The 20,120-nt window shown below is 42.7% G+C and overlaps 1 protein-coding gene across 11 annotated transcripts in view; it reads left to right on the top strand.

Moving 5' to 3' along the window:
• Window positions 1-20,120, top strand: part of Plcb4 (phospholipase C beta 4) — a 360,685-nt gene that overhangs the window by 268,623 nt on the left and 71,942 nt on the right. For all 11 annotated transcript variants that reach the window (XM_085833842.1, XM_029473929.2, XM_029473932.2 and 8 more), the window contains 5 exons: window positions 8,617-8,696; window positions 10,935-10,988; window positions 16,882-16,963; window positions 17,863-17,963; window positions 18,602-18,659. In XM_085833842.1, coding sequence (XP_085689968.1) covers window positions 8,617-8,696; window positions 10,935-10,988; window positions 16,882-16,963; window positions 17,863-17,963; window positions 18,602-18,659 — 375 coding nt within the window. The remainder of the gene's footprint in view (window positions 1-8,616; window positions 8,697-10,934; window positions 10,989-16,881; window positions 16,964-17,862; window positions 17,964-18,601; window positions 18,660-20,120) is intronic.

The following is a 20,120-nucleotide window of genomic DNA, read 5'->3' as shown; positions in this document are numbered from 1 at the left end:
GTTGATCTGCGCCCAAGTCAAGCAAGAAACAGCACATTCGGAGCTACTCCATTCTCATTGAAGCTCAGCAAGGAGAAGGGTGGGGTTTTACTTATTTCCCACAGTGCTTTTTCCTTTTGGACGAATATCAAGTTAGTATTTCAGAAATGCTGCTCTACAGACAGAACAGTGTTGTCATGGAGGCATCATTCGGCCCGATGTTACTGTAGCACTTCCAAAACAGTGATGAAGTCTTGGCATTCATCTATTTATTGACACTGTGAACATCCTATTGACTGTCAGCGTGCCCTCTAGTCTCGTCCATTGGATGAATTTATGGTAGGAAGCTTTCCTTAAAGATAGCACCTCAGATAACAAGACTTTTCTCAGAAGTTTATGTCACTTCTAATCCCTCTTATGTTGATAGTGTTTATAGGCTTCTCTATAGATCTGACTTGTTCGAACTAAACAGGTCGATGCTGCCTAGCTGGACAGAGTCAGTCAGCCAGAGGACCCCTGACTGAGTTTGGTGACATAGAAACTGGGTAGGTAGCATGATTTGTAGGTCAAAATAATACTTAGTTTGGCTTGAGATAAATTTCCAAACTGTGTAATTTGGTATATTATGTGGAAGAATGGAAGCTTTGGTACTATGGTTGCAGGCTTCAATACATACATGCATGCATACATACATACCTACATACATGTTGATGTTTGGCTTTGAATTCACTAGATACTTCCTTATTCTTCATCATCAGTATGCTGTAGAATTAACAATTAAGAAAACTCTGACTCTAACCAAATTGGTGGTTTCTGACATCCAAAGATTGATATTCTTGGTTTTCTTTTTTTTTTTTTTTTAAGATTTATTTATTATATGTAAGTACACTGTAGCTGTCTTCAGACACTCCAGAAGAGGGCGCCAGATCTCGTTGCGGATGGTTGTGAGCCACCATGTGGTTGCTGGGATTTGAACTCTGGACCTTCGGAAGAGCAGTCGGGTGCTCTTACCCACTGAGCCATCTCACCAGCCCTCTTGGTTTTCTTAAAGTTTTAAAATGCTTCGAATATTTTAGAGCATCCCATATGAATGCCAGTTTTCGAAATAAATGGGATTACTTCAATTTTTTTCAAGTGCCTTTTGGGCTTTGTAAGAATATAGATGTGCCATGGACTTTGAAGTGTATTAATAGATGTTATTTATTTATGTCAGGAAGTAGAGGGAGTATAAGGCCCAGGTTTTCTTTCTTCTGTTCAGTATGTAACAGTCTGTGGACAGAAATGGGGAAAGTGGAGTAAGATTCTATAGATTCAAAAGGACCTGTTACAAGATATCTTTGAAATCAGGCTTAGGCAAAGCAAAAAACAAAACAAAACAAAACACCCTGAGTAATGCCACTGGACAGATGGCATCTGAAGTGACACTTGCCTGAGTTATAACCCAGAACAGCACTTTGTCCTCTCCTCTCTAGTGACTGTTTAGAGGTCCTTTTTGATCTAACCATCTAGTGTTGTCAAGATAACCAGCAAGACTGACAGCCTGTTTTGACTGTCTGAATGGTGCTAACTGTGGCCAACAGTATCTAAACCCAACCCAAGCCTCACCAGCTCTTTCAAACACAGCGACCCATGTGCCTAGCCAGCAGCCTGAATCCTACCAGGTACCATTCTCCATGATCCGAACTAGTTCTAGGAGTCCATTCCGTCTCTAACTCTCTCCAGCTTCTCCCTGGAAAGAGAACAGAATGAAAAACATGTGTGGCTTGGAGACTTTTCAGGCCATGTCAAGGAAAAGGGCCTGATCACTCTTCCATTCCCCAATCTCTGCTTCCAAACCTGGACACATTGTGAGAATGTCAGCCGTTTCCCAAAGGCCTCTGTGATTCTCATTGGGTTGTGTTTCTTCTCTTGAGTTGCAGGCAGATCCCTTGTAGCTTCCTGGTCACTGGTCTCTATAGTTTACTATTTGTTAATTCCATTGTCTCAGGCTTTTTAGCTGTTCTTTCTCAGCCCCATCGTAGCCCAACCCCGTTTCCTTCCTCTCCTTTACACATGCATTGTTGGTGGTGACTTTCACATTTCCTTGCCTGGTTTGTTCTCACCTTTGCCACTATCATCATCTGCCTGTTTGCATTCGGGGTGCCAACCCCTTGGGAGATATGCTGAGTGCCAGAATTTCTTCATGTAGGATCAAGAGAAAGTAGTTGACATGACTTATTTTAATTTATCATTATTTATTTATTATTTAATTTATTATTATTATTATGTTGCTTGATAATTTCATACATGAATATAAAGTATTTAGATCAAAATACAGTCTGTTATTTGGTATATAAACTTTGGTAGCCAGCTCCTATTTTCTCTTAACCTCCACTCTCTACAGTTTCTTGGTTCTTGCACCTCACTTAATCCTGTGTTGAGGGCTATGGTGACAGGAGAATCGTTGGTCTGTAGTCAATGACCCAAGTCATAGTCTTGTTATTACCACTGTCCTGAGAAGCGTACTTCTATCTGTTTTCTGTACCGGGTATTCTAGTAGGCATTCCATAGTAAGCCTTGATTTTGTTGTCTTGATTTTGTGCAAAAGCCTCCTTCAAGCAGGAGATGCTGTTGTTGTGACAGGCTTCTCGAGGACTCCTCCTGCTGCCTAGACCCTGGAAACCCACATCTCTATGGGTTCCCTGTCTGTGTTGTGTCTTCTCAGTCAAGCTGCCTGTGACTGCTTGCACAGCCTTAGTAATAACTGAAACTCCATAACTTGTTTCAGCAATGTAGTGGGACATGTGGGTACTTGAGTGGCACTTAAAGAACCAAGGAATGAAGATTTAAAATATAGAAATGTCCCAATTTGCAGAGCTCACTTTGAGAGTGGTTATTCCTCACTTGGAAGACTTGATTCAAAAACCTGTTATTTATTATATATAAATTATGCATAAGGAGAATGAATTGCAATTAAAATAAAACAGGGCCCTAGTTATCAATGGAGAAGACACCGGTTTCCTGATGCAGGCTCATTCTGCAGTGATCACATCTCCTTCAATTGTCTTGTTCTCTCACTGGTGAGTGATGCTTGCATTAAAGTTACCTTCAGGGTTAAAATGCTGAATAATGGGGACCGACTCATAGAATTACTGATTCTTTTGGTTCAGGACAGGGGATTTCTGAAAAGGACCTAGTAAATTCTTAAATTACCAGCTGGGGAAAACTGCCTCAAAATTACTTGTATATTCACTAGTCTTCCCATTCATGACCGTGAAATACATGAGGAAACTTAATTGTCTTGAGATTTTAGAAGGTTCAGTCCATTGTTTTTATGGCCCCTATGATATCATAGAATCTAGAGTGTCATAGAATCTAGAATTTGCAAGCTGAGCTTCTGAGCATGCCCATGGATATCTTGACAACATTAATTAAAATCAGGGTTCCATCTTAATTGTGGGTAGGAGCATTCCATAGGCAGGGGATCCAGGGCTGAATAAATAGAGAAAATGAGCTCACCCTTAGCAAGCATTCATTCCCCTCAGCCTCTTTTTTGTTTGTTTGTTTGTTTGTTTTGGGGGGTGGGTTTGTTTTGTTTTGTTTTGAGATAGGGTTTCACTGTATAGCCCTGGCTGTCCTGGAACTCACTTTGTAGACCAGGCTGGCCTCGCACTCAGAAATCCGCCTGCCTCTGCCTCCCAAGTGTTGGGATTAAAGGTGTGCACCACCATGCCCGGCTTCCCCTCAACCTCTTATCGGGATGAATGGGGACAGCTTCTTCAATCTCATCCTACCTTGACCTCCGTACCAAGATGAAAGATAGTTTTGAGCCAGAATACACTTTCTCCCTTAAGTTGCTCTTGTCAAGGCATTTTATGGCAGCAATAGAGAAGTAACTAAGAAGCTTGGGTAGAACACCATGGCAGGAGCACATGACAGAGGAAGTTCTTCATCTCACGGTTGCAAGGAGCAGGAGAAAGATGAACAGAGAGAAGCCCAAATTAAGATGTAGCTCCTTCTGACTGCTTGGCTCCTACTCTTATAAGTTTCAGGACCTCTCAAATGGCATCACGGGGTCAAAGAGTCAGCCTCTCTGAGCCAGAATGTGGGTACTCACCAAACACCTCACTTGCTTGTATTTTGGGAGATGCACTCTTTTAGGTGCATCGTGCCTTTCAAATGAATATGCAGAGGCTCACATGGCAGATATAAAGTCTAATCCAGGGGGTATGGGAAGACACCTAAGACTCTATTTCTAACAAGTTCCCTGGAAATATTGCTGCCCCTTGGCCAGGAATCATATGAGAGAGAGAGAGATTGCTGAGATTGTAGTTCAGTGTTAAAGCCCTCACCCCCCACTTATGAAACCATAGGCTACACACCCTCTCCCAAAAAATTAAAAATTAAAAAGAAACAGATTTCTGTTCTCCATCCTCTGAGTCTCCATACCTGCATACTGAGTCAGGAGGTTGGACATGCTCACTTATATTTAAATAATTTCCAAGTTATCTTGCTGCTATTCCAGAAAGAAGGGATGGAAGGAGAGGGAAGGAGCAAGAAGGAGGAAAGGAGAGAGGGAGGAAAAGGAGGGGTGGGGGGCTTTTAAGGTATACCCCAGGCTGGCACTCCTGGCATACTTTACCTAGCAGGTCTATGCTACTGTTGGGTGTATTTCCTTGGGGAGACTTCCACAGTACTTGAAGCAGGGACAGAAGAATGAAGAAAAATTCTGTGAGTGGTCTCCTCAGATGAATAAGGAGATTTGGGCTAATGACGTAGAAAGAGCTGGACTGGGATCTAGGACATGGAAAAGGAAGGAGGAAGCTAAACCACAACCCTGGCCGAGCTGGAGCTCTGTGGATCCCTCTGACCTGGAGCTTGTAGTGATCACCTTGTAAAGCAGTGGTTCTCAACCCGTGGGTCATGACCCTTCGAGGGTCAAACAACCCTTTCACAGGGTTGCCTACGTGAGACCATCAGAGAGCACAGACATTTACATTACAATTCGTAAGAGTATGAAGTAGCAACAAAATAGTTTTATGGTTGGGGGTCATCACAGCATGAGGACATACAGCATCAGGAGGGTTGAGAAGCATTGTTCTAAAGGAAAATTGTTGCTATGGCAACGGAGTTTCAGTTCATGTGGGTTTAGTCTAGTTTTGTTATAATTGTGTGTTTCTGCATTATCTTAATGAGGAGGGGTTCCTTTTGTTTGTGACAGTATTTTCTAGTGTTCTACAGCAAGGAGATACATAATGAGGAAGGCCCAGACATTTGCCAGGAGCGCAATGCTTGATGACTCGGTGTCTGCATGAAGAAAATCAGGTCAAGAAGTGCTAGAAGCCAGACCCAGTGTCCCCAGGCACCTCTTAGTCTCCCACATGCCCAGACAACGCTACACAAGACTCCTCAAGGATTTCATTTTCCTGAGAAGGGATACTGGAATAGGTCACGTCAATCTATAAAGTATAGAAAGGATTATAGAGTAAGAGAACAAAGTGGTTATCAGTGCTAATATGTGTAGTTAGTATGGTCAAGGCTTTGTCTTCAATATTCAGCACAAATAAAGTAAATAAAACTAAAATGTAAAAAAAAAGGGGTGAGACTTTAGGGAAGCCACACCTCTCTGTATTCAGGTACTGCTTTTCCTGTCATGGTGAAGTTACCTGTTACCCCTGCTGCATGTGCCCACCGCAAGCAGCCCTGAGACCCCACCAAGGCATGTCTGTTATCCAATAGCTCAAAGATACACCTCTAAGGGTGACATGCTGTTAAACTATTCAAGCTTACCTACAGCAATTCAAACAGGTGTATCTTAAATCACCACTTTAAAACCTGTTAATCTGGAAATAAGCAAAGGCCTGTAGCTCATGCCTGGAGAAACTTTCCAGAGAAATTCTGGGACTCTACTGACACCTGCTGGCATCTCATCTCCTTAATGTTTGAAAAGAGCAACAAAACATGTCAGGCATTAACATTTCCTGTAGTTACTGGTACTCATACTATGTGTTTGGCCTGAGTCGTGGCATGGACATGGAGGAGGTATAAAGGACCTTGCCTTCCTTGACAGAGAGACGGGGAGCAAGCGATTGGGTGAAAACATCCCAACATGGGACCTGACCCAAGACAGGCTCTGTGACTCTGGGCAAGGCCTTCAGACCTGCTTTCATCTTCATAAAAAGAACACGTCACAGCCTCCCACTCAGGGCTGAGCTATCCCTGAGGATGGTGGTGGCATTTGCGATGCGTGGGTTCTGTCATGAGTGGTGATATCAAAGGTCATCACCTTTCTTTCCATTCTGATAAATAAGAGTCTTCCCCAATGCTGTTTAAAAAAAAAAAAAAAAAGATGAAGGCAGTTTAAGCCTCCTCAATACCTCCCCTCCCCCAGTATCTGGTGGTTATTTCTAGAAACAACTAAATTAGTGTGATCAAAAAATGTTGTTTCTCTGTACCGGCCACTTCTGTGCCCTAGGAAACTGTGGACTTTGTTCTATGTTTTGGAACAGATCTCAAGCCTTCAGGTTGAGAAAAATACTCCCAGTTAATGCCATCCAAATTATTTGTGCTTTTTCTGTCTGCTCCTGGGAAACTGTGTGGGCCTGTGGTTTGTTAGGCCAGTTACAGGATATTCAATAATCTCCGGGGAGCCAAGTCCATATTTAGCCCGACAGAGGAAGAGAGGTCTGGTAATGAGAAAAGAAGCAATTCTTTAAAGCTCCTGTTTCGTTTCTTGATTCTCTCTCTGTGCCCAGACCTTACCTGTTTGTTGAAGCTTTTGATGCTATTTGCAGTTCTCAGAAAATGGCCTTTGCTAGCTGCAAAAGGAAAGGTGCCTCCCAGAGTTCTTCCATCTTCCATCAGAAAGCTGTTAGCAATGTCTGGGACTCTCTGAGGCAATAAAAGCCATTAGCTTCACACCCAACAAAACGGCACTAGTGAGGATGTAGAAGTTAGCACCCTCATGCACTGTTGGAAGAAATGTAAGATGACGTAGCTATCACAGAAAGCAGTATGGCATTTTCTTTAAAAAGTTGAAAGGATCCTCATGTTGTCCTGTGACCCTGCCTGTGGGCATTTATGCCAAGTAATTCATATCAGTTATTTACAGTATCCAAGACGAAGGAGCTCAGGTACCCATGGAGAGAAGAATGGATGGATGAACCGTGGCATGCACATACAATTGCATTCTGCCTTGTAAAAGCAGAATTTGGCACATTAAATGAAAGCATAATGCCGAGAGAAATAGCCAGTCAGAACATGGTAAATCCTGTGTGATTATTCTTGTGCGAGATACTTAGCATAGTTTAAAACATAGACCCAGAAAACTGACTAGCGAGGGTCAGTGGGAGAGGCACAGATGGGGACGATGAGTGCAGGGTATTCAGGATTAGCTAAAGCTCCTGAGACAGAACCATTTATGTCCTGTGTGTTTTTACCGAAATTAACAGGAGAAGACATCAAATAACAAGACCCAAACCACACCGCTATAATGCAGTTATCAGCTCAGGGCTTTCAGATATGAAATCCCTCGTCTGGTAACGTGAAGCCTGGTGTTTGGGGGCAGTGCTGTGCACCAGGAACTTCTGTGACGACAACAGTGCTTCTCCTGGGCACTCTCAGGACAGTGCCTCGAGTCCTCGTCATGGTTTTGGGGCACTTGAATGTCAACTGAGACATCCAATTTTAGACTTGTTCAATTTGAATTTAAGGAATCCTATGATCAATGACAGTGACATTCACATTAATGTGACTACCTATTTCAAAATGTCTTCCTTCCCTTGGCAGTAGCTGCAAACTTAAGGAGGTAGAGTGGGCCGGGGAGGAGCCTTAGCTCTATTTATTCCCAAGCTCCAGTTTGCTGCACAGCATGTCGCCAATGTGTCATTCTTTTGTGGCATTCATTAGCATCAGACATTGGATCCAAAAGCAGTGTTGGCTTTGGTTCATGGGCTAGCCTTTTCTAGAAAAATGTCCTTTTACAGACCCAAAGTTCTTTCCTGTCATGCATAATCTGTCTTCACTTTTCCTTGTAAACCCATGGAGTGATGGTATGAACTGCAGCTGAGGTTCAGGTCCTTATACAGAAGTTTTGTGAACACATCCCTGCTTGCTCTGGGTACCGTGGCAGCAGGCAAGGAATCTTTGACTTTTTAAGGCTTTGCTGGAAAAGACAAACAGGTAAGCTATGTAAGCAGGCCAGATGGAGCATCCTGACACTGCAGTGAAGGGCCTTGTCACATTTGTCCTCTAAACTGGAATAGGTAAACGTATCGGCATGTACTTGTACAGCATGACTTAGAGAAGGCTGAACAACTAAAATAATAAGGCTTATATTGAAACAGGCTGCAAGTGGGAAGCTTAGGAAGCCAGCCAGTGGGTGGCATCTCTTTGAGACAACCCAGTCTTTCATGGCATTGTCATGCCACATTTAACTTAATGGGAAAAATGAAAGCTGCAGAATAAAATACAACCGTGTAAAATATAGATGCCTGTGTGGCAAGGGGGGATAAAAGAAGAGTCTGTAGTTTTATTTCACAGAGGAGACAGGCTGTCTAATAATAATAATAATAATAATAATAATAATGAAAAAGCCTGTACCTGGCAACAGAGGACTGCTCACTGTGGACTTTTTCTCTCTTTTTCTTCCTTTTCCAGCAATGGGTAGAAGGCCTGAGATCAATCATTCACAACTTCAGGGCAAACAACGTCAGTCCGATGACATGCCTCAAGAAGCAGTGAGTTCTGTTTGTCTTGTCTTTTCTTCTAAGGAGTTGTTTAGTAAGCTTTCTGGCTAGGAGGGAATAACTGTATTGCATCCATCAGGCCAGTGTCCACCTTTCCTTCTGTACCCCTGGCTTTGAAAGTTGACCAACTCCCACCTGTACTTAAACCGCTTAAATACATAGCAAGGCATATGTGATATCCTTGTCGTGAGATCTGTAGCAGACAAAAGGTTGGTAGCACAGGTATCAGGCATTCTTTTTGTTGTTGTTGTTTTCTTTTCTTTTTTTGTCTCCTAAACTCCATTTTCTGATGGATAGCTTTGCATGCCTCCCCTGTAGGATAAGTTCTAGGGCACCTCAGGTCTCCACTGCATGATGCTGACAATTTAGGGATATAGCCAAGAGAAGCATTTGGAAAAGCATCCATTGCATAAGTAAAACAGAAAGTTCCCCCCACCCCCAACCCAAGAATACTACTTCCTTTAATGTGCGGTCAGGGTTCTTTGAAATTTCTTTCGAAATTTCAGTCAATGGTTCAGTCAAGTCCTGAAGATCTTACTGCAGGTCACTGTTCCTGGAGTTCCAAGCGGTTTACTACACTGATAGATTGTCATCATGCTCAGATACATTTCTGGGTCAAATAATTGGTTTTCGTGTAGAAATCACAGAAAAGCAGTGGTCTGTAATTGTGCTTGGCTGCCAAATTGTCTGTGGCTTCGTGTGACAACAAATGGCACATAGCTATGAGGTACCAAGACAAGAATATGATGAAGATGCAAATAACCTTGTGGAGATAAACTTCCACGTCTGAAAATGAGGCTCTAGCACCAAGAGAGCGATCCAGTGATTCATCACCCTGCTCAGTGGGCCAACAGGCCAGTCCTTAGGCACTTCCTGAGTAGTCAGCAGGTACTTAATATATGAACTCTGGGTTGTAAACCCCAGCTTTGCCACACTGGGCAAATATTTAGATTCTCAGTCCCCATTTGTGAACCAGATTACTATATGGATGAAATCAGAAAGCACCTCACCTAGTGTCTGGCATCCTCGGTGGAAGGAAGTTATGAAGGCTTGTAGATTCCTATTTGCTGTGCAGCTACGCTTCCTTCCTCAGAGTCATTTTGCTCACTTTCTCAGAGATAACCTTGTGAATGTTGCACACTGTGACTTTGGGTGCTGGTAGCTTCAAGGAATCCTTATACTTAAATGGCCAATATGCAGACACCAGATCTTTGGGCAATGGAGCCACTGTTTACCCACCTACAGGCTGCTTAGCCAGGGTGCAGACCTGCTTACTTGTCCAGAGGATGCATCTCTACTAAATTGAAGTCTCCATGCCTGGGAGATTATACTCCTCTTCCCATGACAAATTCCAATAGGGTAACAGAGCCAGCCCATATGCTACCAAGGGTGGTATATATTGTATGAGGGCATGTAAAGACCAGTTGAAACACAAGTTTGCTTAAGCCAGCTCCCTGCCCATTCTGCCTCCTTCCCTCCTTTTGTCCCTAAAACATCTCCCAAACAAAATAGCAACTTGTGCTTCTGGAACTTAAGATAGAAACTTTCCCAAAGCCATGATAATTTGTAAGTTGTTAGACTGTTAGTGCCTAGAAATAGTAGGAATAAGACTCATTAGCTGAGAACAATCTTGATTCCAGTGTGTTCTGGAATGTTCTGAGACATTGAAGCTCCTCACATGTCCTGAGACCTTGGGGAAGGCAGAGTTACCCAACATTTTGAGACCCTCACTGGGGATTGAAGATGGAGGCGGGCTTCCACTCATTCTCCATCCGAACCTTGGAAGCTGGGAGTAGTGAATCCCCTTTGGCCTTTAGCCTAAGCTGCATTTCTTGCCACCAGAGTGTTTTAAGAAGAGCAAAGCCAACACAACCATAGACAAGTGCCGTGTTTTGCTCAGTGCAAATATCCAAGTTCTAATTCCCCTAATGGTATCAGATTTTAAAACATAGGCCTCTCGGTTAAATTTGAATTTCAGATGTAGCTATTTTACTGTAAATATGTAGTAAATGTTACCAGGACACATTAAAATAGTAGGTTACTCGTCTTAAATGCAAATGTTACTGGGCACATTAAAATCTTAGGGCCCTAAATTCATCCCGTAATGATGGGACTGTTAGGATAGGTGTTCTGTATGAAGAAGCTTTTCTCTGGAGTTCTCAGTGATCTGGAGCAGGTGCGGGTGGATATGCTGGTGGGTTCTGAGGCTGTGTTGCTCTTGTTTTCCAGCTGGATGAAACTGGCCTTTCTGACCAACACAACTGGTAAAATCCCAGTGAGGAGGTAAGTGAGACGCGTGATTCTCTGCGTCACCTTCACCACATCAAGCCAAACAGAGCCTTCCAGACCAAACCAAATGCCCAGGCTGCCACACTAAACCAAAGATCCTCCCTGCCACACCAAATCAAAGGCCCACCCTGCCATGACATAATCAGGCAAGGCTCCTTGCCTTCAAGATATTTCCGGAAGTCTAGACTCTGCTGTTTCATGGCTCAATTTGTAAAAATCACCCATGGAAGTAAAGTTGTACCTCCCTCAGAATAGGAAGCATTAACTATGGTAAAGAATGTCTGGAAAAAAATGTCTGAAAATTGTAGCACTAGATTTTAATCAGTGAATCACATGGCTTTCATGATTTATATTGTGTCTCCCCCTCCAGCCCCGTTACCTGAGCAACAACTACCTCCCTCCTTTCGAGCTGGACCCCAGTACACTGATCTTCTGGCAGGTCTATGCCTCTGGCCAGCACTTCCCCATTGAAGGTTGCTGCTTATGTGGTCCCCAGAGAAGGTGGAGCTTTCCCTAAATTCAACTGCTACGGCAATATACCATAGTGTTTGGCTCCTTCTCACACTCACCAAGAGAAACTGGTTGTCGGTGCTTACATTGCTTATATTGACTGAACATGAGAGAAGTTCATTTCTCACAGCTGGGGAGACTGAGAATGCATGAACAGAGTGCTGTCACGGGCCTTACAAACTGCAGACTGCTTTCTTCCAGTTGTGCCCTCACCTGAGGTTAGAGGGCTAAAGAACCGTCTCAAGGACATTTTTATAATCCTATTCCCAAGAGCTCCACACCCCCTCACCATAAAACCACCTCCCAGAGGCCCCTAATACCAGCACAGTGAAGTTCAGTTAGATTCCATATCAGATGAATTTCATCCCTCACCTCCTAGAGTTAACAGTGACAGAGAACAAAAGGCATATGGAACCCAAAGGGAAGAAGGCAGAAGCCAGACGGATTCTTCCCATGTGCTCTTTAATAGTCCTGACATGGTTCACCCTGGGAGGAGTCCTCACACATCTCTCTTCTCCGCTTCTCAGTTCCTTTCACAGTATAGGGTTTGCTACTGGTCTGTATGTAGCTGGAAGGACTTGTGAGGGTAGCTATGGGAATTCTTGACGAAACTCTCCAGGATCATATTGTTTGATGTTTGTGTATGCATTCACAGACATCAAAGAAGCTTGGCTCAGACTCAGGACATCATCTGTCCACATGAAGCCAGAAGTTATGTGCCCTTAACCTGAAGCAAATGCAGACTCCCTGTATACCAAGCCCCTTTGCCCAGGTTTCTCAACTCAATTCCCCGTTGATGTTGTCTCTGGAGATGAACTTCAGTAAAGACACAGACTTGCAAGTCACCAAAACATAGAAGAGAGCTGTTCGAGACTGACTTACCTTTAGCACACAAGACAAACAAGTCACAAGTGCAGATCATTTGAATGCATGGATGCCATTTAGCCAAGGCATTCAGGTTACTCCTGGCCCTTTCCAGGTTTCTTATCCCACTTCTCTGCTTACATACTCCATTCTACACCAAGCTACTGATCTGTGCCCCTGTGCAAATGTCCATACCCCCACTCACATTGTCACACAGGACAGAATCATCCTAGACACCATCATTTGGGTCCATTCCATAGATCATGGGGACCGTGAACCTAGGTATCCAGGTGATGTCTAGGATACTTATTAACGAGCAACTGGACTACACTGATGGCGTGAGGATGACCCTGTGCACTATCCCTTTTTATTCAACCTCTCATGATTATCGACCAGGTTAAAGATCGCAGGCAGTTGTTGTGACTTTTAAAAACTCCACATGTAGGGTTCTTTGCTGCCTTGTTACTGCTCAAGTGAGCGGAGGTTTTCAATAATATTTTTTCTAACAAGTCAGGTTTAAGTATAGGATAGAAGTTTATAAAAAACAAAAAACAAAAAAAACCCCAAAACCCTGTGGGTGTCCTGACTGGTAGTTGTTACCAAAGACATTTCAGAAGGATTCTTATCTTATTGAAAACCTCCCTTCACTTGAGCAGGAGCAAGGCAGTTATTTCAATGTATCCAAACCATCCTTGTCATAGAGACAGTGTGTGCCCAGACTCAGAGTACATTTGTTGGTGTGGGGACAGAGGGTACATATGTCAGTGCAGAGGGGGAACTCTGTGCATTATGCTTCATTTGTTTTGTTTGTTTTTTCCATAAGATTTGGAAAGTGGACCGAGTGGAATACAAGATTATGATCCAAGTGCTTCTAGCTAGTAGTTCTGGTTTCAGTATCCTGCCTTCCACCCACCATGCTATCATCCCTCAGGGTTGGAGGCCTGTTGAGGTTCTGTGGGTCCCCATACAGCATGTTCACATACAAAATCATTACAACTGTGCTTGAAATGGCCTAGATATTTTGGCATTGACGTGGATTTTGTGTGTGCGTGCATGTCATTATTAATAGGTCCTTAACACAAGACATCTGTGACATGGGGCAGCTTGTTAGAATTGATGCCAAGCCAACAAAAGGGGGACAACTCTCCCAGTAGATAGTCTGCCAAGAGTTAGGTAGAAATTGTTCTGAATGTTTTAATGGATGTGAAGGGTAAACACTTTTAAAAATGTCATTTTTTCACCAACATTTTAGGAGTTTAAAATGGAAACTATTAATATAGTGCACATTGTCTTAAAAGGGGATCCAGCTTCATAGTCATTGTGTAACTTGTGAAAGGCTTCTGCTCTTAAACATTAAGCCTAAATATAATACCCAGGAAATTGCAGGAATGATTGATGAAGGCAGCCTCACTCCTTCCCTCCCTCTTCTCTTTTTTTTATCTATATGATCTTACACATTCTGCCTTTCCCTCAAATTCACCAGCTTGCTGCAGTTCATCATCCCACTTAGACCATTCTCTGAAAGTAACTTGTCTGTCTCACACTCCCTGTAACATGGAGTACTACCTAGACCTAGAGAGTTGGGTGATAGAGATCTGAATGGCTTTGAGCAGTAACTGGAGAGGCTACTAAAGTAGAGACCAAGAGCTTCCATATAATAATACTGGCAACCTGGTCTGCATGACCCATCTATCTAGTCAGGTCCTGAAGCTGCAGGACCCTACAAAGGGTAGTACCCTGGTCCTTCACTTCAGGAGGTCTCCTGTGACTGTGTCAGAAGTCGGTGTTCAAAACTCTCAGAAACATTGAAGAACAGTTATGGGCAAAAAGATGGATTCCCTTGCATTCTAGGCTCATATTCTCTAGTCATTTGTAGGGTAGCCTGGGATACAGAATTTAGCCAGCTCTGTGATAAGACTGAGTACAACTTCAGTGTGCTTGCTTTTGTAAATTTCTTTAAGGGAAGGAGTGACAGTTTGTTTTGAATGAACAAAATCTCATTGAGAAACTTGGAGTGTAGCTTAGTTGGTAGAGATATTGCCTAGTGTATCCAAGTCCTTGGTTTCCATAAATCCAGGTTTGATTGTACACACTCACAATCCCAGAGCAGCAAGGTTGTAGGGTTCTAGGCTGTAGATCCTGTCTCAAAAAACAAAAACAAAAGCGAAACCTCACTTAGCACCTTGTACCTTAAAGCATTAAGCAGATGCCTTTGGCCACAGAATTATATAGAGCACTGGTTCTTAACCTTTGTGTTGCAACCCTTTAGCAAACCTCTATCTCTAAAAATATTTATATTATGATTTATAACTGTAGCAAAATGACAGTTATGAAGTAGCATCAAAAATGACTTTATGGCAGGGGTGGGTCACCACAGCATGAGGAACTGTATTAAAGGGTCACATCATTAGGAAAGTTGAAAACCACTTATATAGAGGTTATAATAATGTCACAGTCCCTTTGTCAGCACACTGCTCTCTGAATGCTGGTTAAAGTGCACCGTTGTGGAAACCAAAGAATGCATATTCCCTCTTTAGCCTCCATAGCACAGTAGATGAATTTTTCAGACTCAGAAATGATTTGGAAAGATGTCTGGAGCAAAGGAAGCAGACATTACTCCAGGGAAATAGTCTGATAAATGCCCTTGTGGCTATTTTTCATTCTGAGGTTATTCTCTTTTTATGTACAATGAGCAAATGTGTCTTGAGGCTGTGCTGCCCAACCCTACTCATGTCTGAGAAGTCAGCACCTCTCTCCTCCATCTCCATGCTCCCTGACCTTCTTGTTCTTCGTCCTGTTTCTTGGCACACAGCCCAGCGCTCACCACACGCCTTCCTTCCTTCCTTGCCTCACTTCCCATGATGCCTTGGTTCTGATGTAGGAGGATGGCTCAGGCTCCATACCCGCTGCCTCGTTCGTGGCCATGGTGATTAGTTTTCATGTTAGAACCAGGCCTGTCTAGCCCATCAGCATTGAGTCATTACTGTGGAGAGTTTTCCCTCCTGATGACAGGTTCTTAACTTTGCTGTGGCACCACATGTATTTCCTCATTGCATCATTTTGTAAAGAAAGACACACTGCCATTTGTCCTTACATTGAAATTGCTAAATGGCATCTACCCCAAGTCAACGTTTAAAAGTTGAACTGGACTCTAAAGACTTGTGAAAATATAGTCATAACACCTTCTATTCTAGAATCCCATTATCCATGTACTTAGTCTGACTACACACCTAGGCGCCACTGTCGGGCTCACTTATCCATAAGTAGAACCGTCTCAAGAACACTTGAATATGCTTCTTGGCATCTTCACGGACCGAGTATAAAACAATAATGGTTTAAACGGACGCATCATAATGCGTTTATGTAAATCTCCTTCCTCTGGGTCTGTTTTGATAAGCTGTGTCCTGCAGCTCAAGTCTATTTTGATAAGCTGTATCCCGCAGCTCCTTCTCACACTCACCAAGAGAAACTGGCTGTTGGCGCTTACATTGACTGAACAGAAATGCTGAGGCATATGTGAAGGTAGCGTGCGAGATGCTAAAGCTCCATTGAAAAGCCACACTTCACAGGTGAAAGTCACCTTAGCCTTCAAGTCAAGTCTACCCACCCCCATTGGAGTTCAGCCTTTCAATAATAATAGTAACTCATGACCAGGGCTCTAGCCAGGGAGTGAATAAAGCCACCTGCGTAGACAAAGCAAGGCTGAGAGCCATGTGCATGCTGTCTGGATACCAAATATCCTCTGATCTCTCCCACTCAGTAATTTTCATTCTAAGTATCTCCCACACATTTATCATGGGGTGGGGGATGTCTCTCTTCCTTTTACATAAGGAAGTTTGACCATTAAGGCATTACAAACTTGACTAGCATCCATGCTCCCTATACTACCTAGTTTAAAAGCTATTGGGCAATACCATGTCCTAGGAAGTACCAAGTTTCTGATGAAGTAACTAATTGGGTCCTTCCCCCATCACGTTTACAGTAAAGTCCCAGACTTTTAGCTGGCTAGCATGGCAGGGTGTCTCAAGCGTGCTTAGATGAAAACAGTTAAAATATGTCTTGTACTGAGTCACTGTGGAACCATGCAAGCCAGGAGAAGAAGAGTCACAGGCCTAGCCAATCTGGCATCTACAGGGCTACTACTGTTTTCCTTAAGTGTGGGCCTCACTCACAGACACCTGTAGAACCACTGCACCACCAGCCACGTAACTTTTTCTTAAGAACACCGTCTCTTAGGATTCGAATGTATCATTGCATTTGTCCAACACCCACTTGGTCACAAGCACCTAATGGGACCTCTTATGTTAGAATCAAGTCTCATCAGTGACAGAGTTGGCCCTGGTAACCAGAGGGAAGCTTGGGAATTGAAAAGCCCCATCAAACACAAGGTAGCTTTATTCTTTTCCTTCCCCTGAACCCACTGTATCCCTAAGGTATTTTGTATTGCTGCATCAGAGAAAGCAGGATGAGCACTAACTCAGTTTGTTTTTTCTTTCTTTCTCTTCTGCGCCAGTATCACTAGAACCTTTGCATCGGGTAAAACAGAAAAGGTGATCTTTCAAGCCCTCAAGGAATTAGGTCTTCCCAGTGGAAAGGTATTCACTAACTTAAACACACTTCTAAATCTGTTTTCATGGTTGTTTGTCTATTCAGGCATATGTGCTAAGCCAGGTGACTGTTAAGCTGACCTCAGTTTGTCAGTCACACGGTGGGCAGTTCATTTTCCTTCTTTCCGTTCGTTAATCACTTGAGAAGTGTTTTAAAATCCAACTAGTTCACTTCAAACTGATTTTTGTCAACTTTATTAAGCTAAGAAAAAGAAAGGACAGGCAGCTGTTCTCTGTACAGTTTATGGAACCTGTTTAGAACACCCAGCCGCGCTGCCTTACCAAGCATAGCAGCAGCATGAATTATTGACTAAGAAATTCAGTTTCTCCAGAAAGCTTTGCACAATTTCATGAAGGATTCCTCTCCCTCCCACACATTTATACTCATGACACTTCGTATTCAAGTCATTAAAATTAGTTTTTACACTGCAAGCAAGACTTATGCCTCTGACTCTGTTTAAAAGTCTTGTTTGTAAGTTGCATTGCAGTGTGATGGGTAAGTTATTGGTTGCTCCAGTACCTTTAGCAGATCCCTTGTGATCCTCTAAATATTCACAAAATAAATGTACTTAAATATTCAGTCTGATTATCCCATAACCTCTATGGGAGCACTTCCTTTCCTTCCTCAAGGAGAGATAGAGAAATGTCTGTGTACTTGGTCAATGAGGGGTTTACCAGAGAAAGCTGTGCTGCAGGCAGGTGTCACCAAGTGTCCCATGTATCACCCATTCCATGGTGACAACCAGGGAAGCCTAACTTCACGTGCTGTGGTTGTCCTAAATGTCCAGGACCATGTCAATTGCAAGTCTCCAAGGAGAAAGATGTTTGTTTGTTTGTTTGTTTGTTTGTTTGTTTTTAAATGCCTGTCCTTCTTTTATTCTCCACAGAATGATGAAATTGAGCCTGCTGCATTTACTTATGAAAAGTTCTATGAACTGACACAAAAGATTTGTCCTCGGACAGATATAGAAGATCTTTTTAAAAAAATGTAAGTTCTAGTTATGAGAAAGTGTCATATAGTACTTGCTATTTTGTCCCTGTAAAATTTGAAACATTGTTTTTTGCTGTAATGTTTAAATATATGTTGCTAGCGCTAGGCCTAGTTAGGGTTACATTTTTCACCCCTTAACTTATTGGTGTAGAAGCCCACCGTGAGTTTTTTAGAAAACTTGACATAGATTAATTACAGCACTTGGAACGTCCCCCCTCCCCCACCCCGGCATTGGCTTTACTAACGACCTACAATTTTAACCTGCTCCTTTAGGTATTAACCAAGTATGTGAACTAACTAGATTTGGTTCGGAATGCTGTTGAGAAGTTCATTCATTCCAGTTATTTCAAATGGATGACTTACATGTTGTTTTTGGAGGAATGTCTCTTGATAATGCTAAAGAATTGCATAGAGCAGTCACTTTCTGTGACCTCGTGGGAATGTTATCTTTCCGCTATCATTGTCCTTGAGTTCCTCGCACCCACCCCTCCCCCCCTCCACTACAGTCTCTGACTACTCTAAGAATTCAGGGTTAGAAAAGGAGTTTAGAATTAATCAACAAATGTCAACATGTAAATCGTACCTACTGTACATCATATACAAAAACTTACTTTTTCTAATACATTTCTTTTCAGCAATGGAGACAAAACTGATTATTTAACGGTAGACCAATTAGTGAGCTTTCTAAACGAAGTAAGCTTTTTCATACATTAACTCCATCAGTCTATGTGCAGTGGCTTGCCTCCCCCGTGTCCTCACTGCATGCTGGCCTCACGCACCCTTTCCTGGCTCGGCTTCTGACCTGCTGATCTTTCCATGGTGGCTTGACCAGGTGCAAAAATCAGCTCCTGTCTGTATGTCCATGTGCTTCCTCCAGGCTGGCTTTGCACACCTCCTGTTGGTCTCACGCTGTGGTTCTGTGTGTAAGTGTGAAATTTGTGATGTATTTATTCAGTTGAATGTGTCTGATGTTGCAAGATGGTTTTTAAGGTAGTTTGATTCTGTTGATCTCGTGAACAGAGAATGGATTGAGTTTGTGACACTAAATTTGGATTCTCCATTGCTAACTTTTCTCATACCTTTGCATGGCCTGGAAACCTGTATTTTTTTTTTTTGCCTTTTAATGGATTGCATGTAAGAAAAATACATAGGTTTAAATTGAATATTTGACACTTGAGCCCCTAGGTAAAACTATAGTGGTAGGCCAACTAGATTGCAGGTTAAAATTTTATGTATTATTTTCAAAACAAGTTCAGAGCTGAATTTAGACCACCACGATTCATTTAGCAACTAAAACTGGCCAGCAGGGTTTGCTTAAGAACAAGGAAGATATTTCAGAACAAGTGAAGCTCACAACTTTCATTATTATAACTAAAAGGAGACTTTTCTTCTCATGTGCAAAAAATGCATTTTCGCAAAACCCACAGAGGCTCTTTTTTTTGTCTGAAAAAAAGAAATTCACCTTTCCCCTGAAACACATAAGTAGTTAGAAAAGTTTCACTATGGAGTAGACAGTACAGTCTTGTCTGGAAAGCATTTAAGTTCTAACTAGGGGATCTAAAGAGAAAGGTGGTAGGAGAGGTTGACAGGCTGTGCGATGTGGTAGAACATACATGGCATACAAGAGTTCAATCCCTAAGAACATACATAGCATACAAGAGTTCAATCCCTAGCAAAGAGACAGGGAAGGAAGCATCACGTTAGACATCACCTAGTGCCTTAGAGGAAAGAACGGGCAGTCCCTGACTTGGTGCCTTACAAATGACATCTTTTTCAAAGGACTCCTCTTCATGATTTGTGCAGGCTCACCTGCTTCCAGTTTATGAGGCTACACACCAGGAACTGTTACCACGAACATAAATGCACTGAGACAAGAAACAGAGGGGTTCCATATATCCACACAGATGCCTCCACCCCCAGGGGATCCGTTCAGGGCAGTACTATTTTTATTTTACACGAATCTGTTTTAAGTCTTTCCCGTTCACTGCACCTTGGGCATCGAACACTGTGTTTGTACACAATCTTTACCCAGATCTTATCCACATCCTTGGCGCAGTTCTCACTTTCTTTCCTTAGCCCCTCAGCCTCCTCTCCTTCTTTCTCTGTTGCTTGTTTTTCCTTTCACCTTCTCAAGTACTTTGGTGCATATTAGCA

The sequence above is a fragment of the Mus caroli genome, unplaced genomic scaffold, assembly GCF_978045245.1.
Source record: "Mus caroli unplaced genomic scaffold, Mus_caroli_1 scaffold_2, whole genome shotgun sequence".
In the NCBI taxonomy this organism is placed as follows: Eukaryota; Metazoa; Chordata; class Mammalia; order Rodentia; family Muridae; genus Mus; species Mus caroli.
This window is presented reverse-complemented; position numbering and strand designations above follow the sequence as displayed.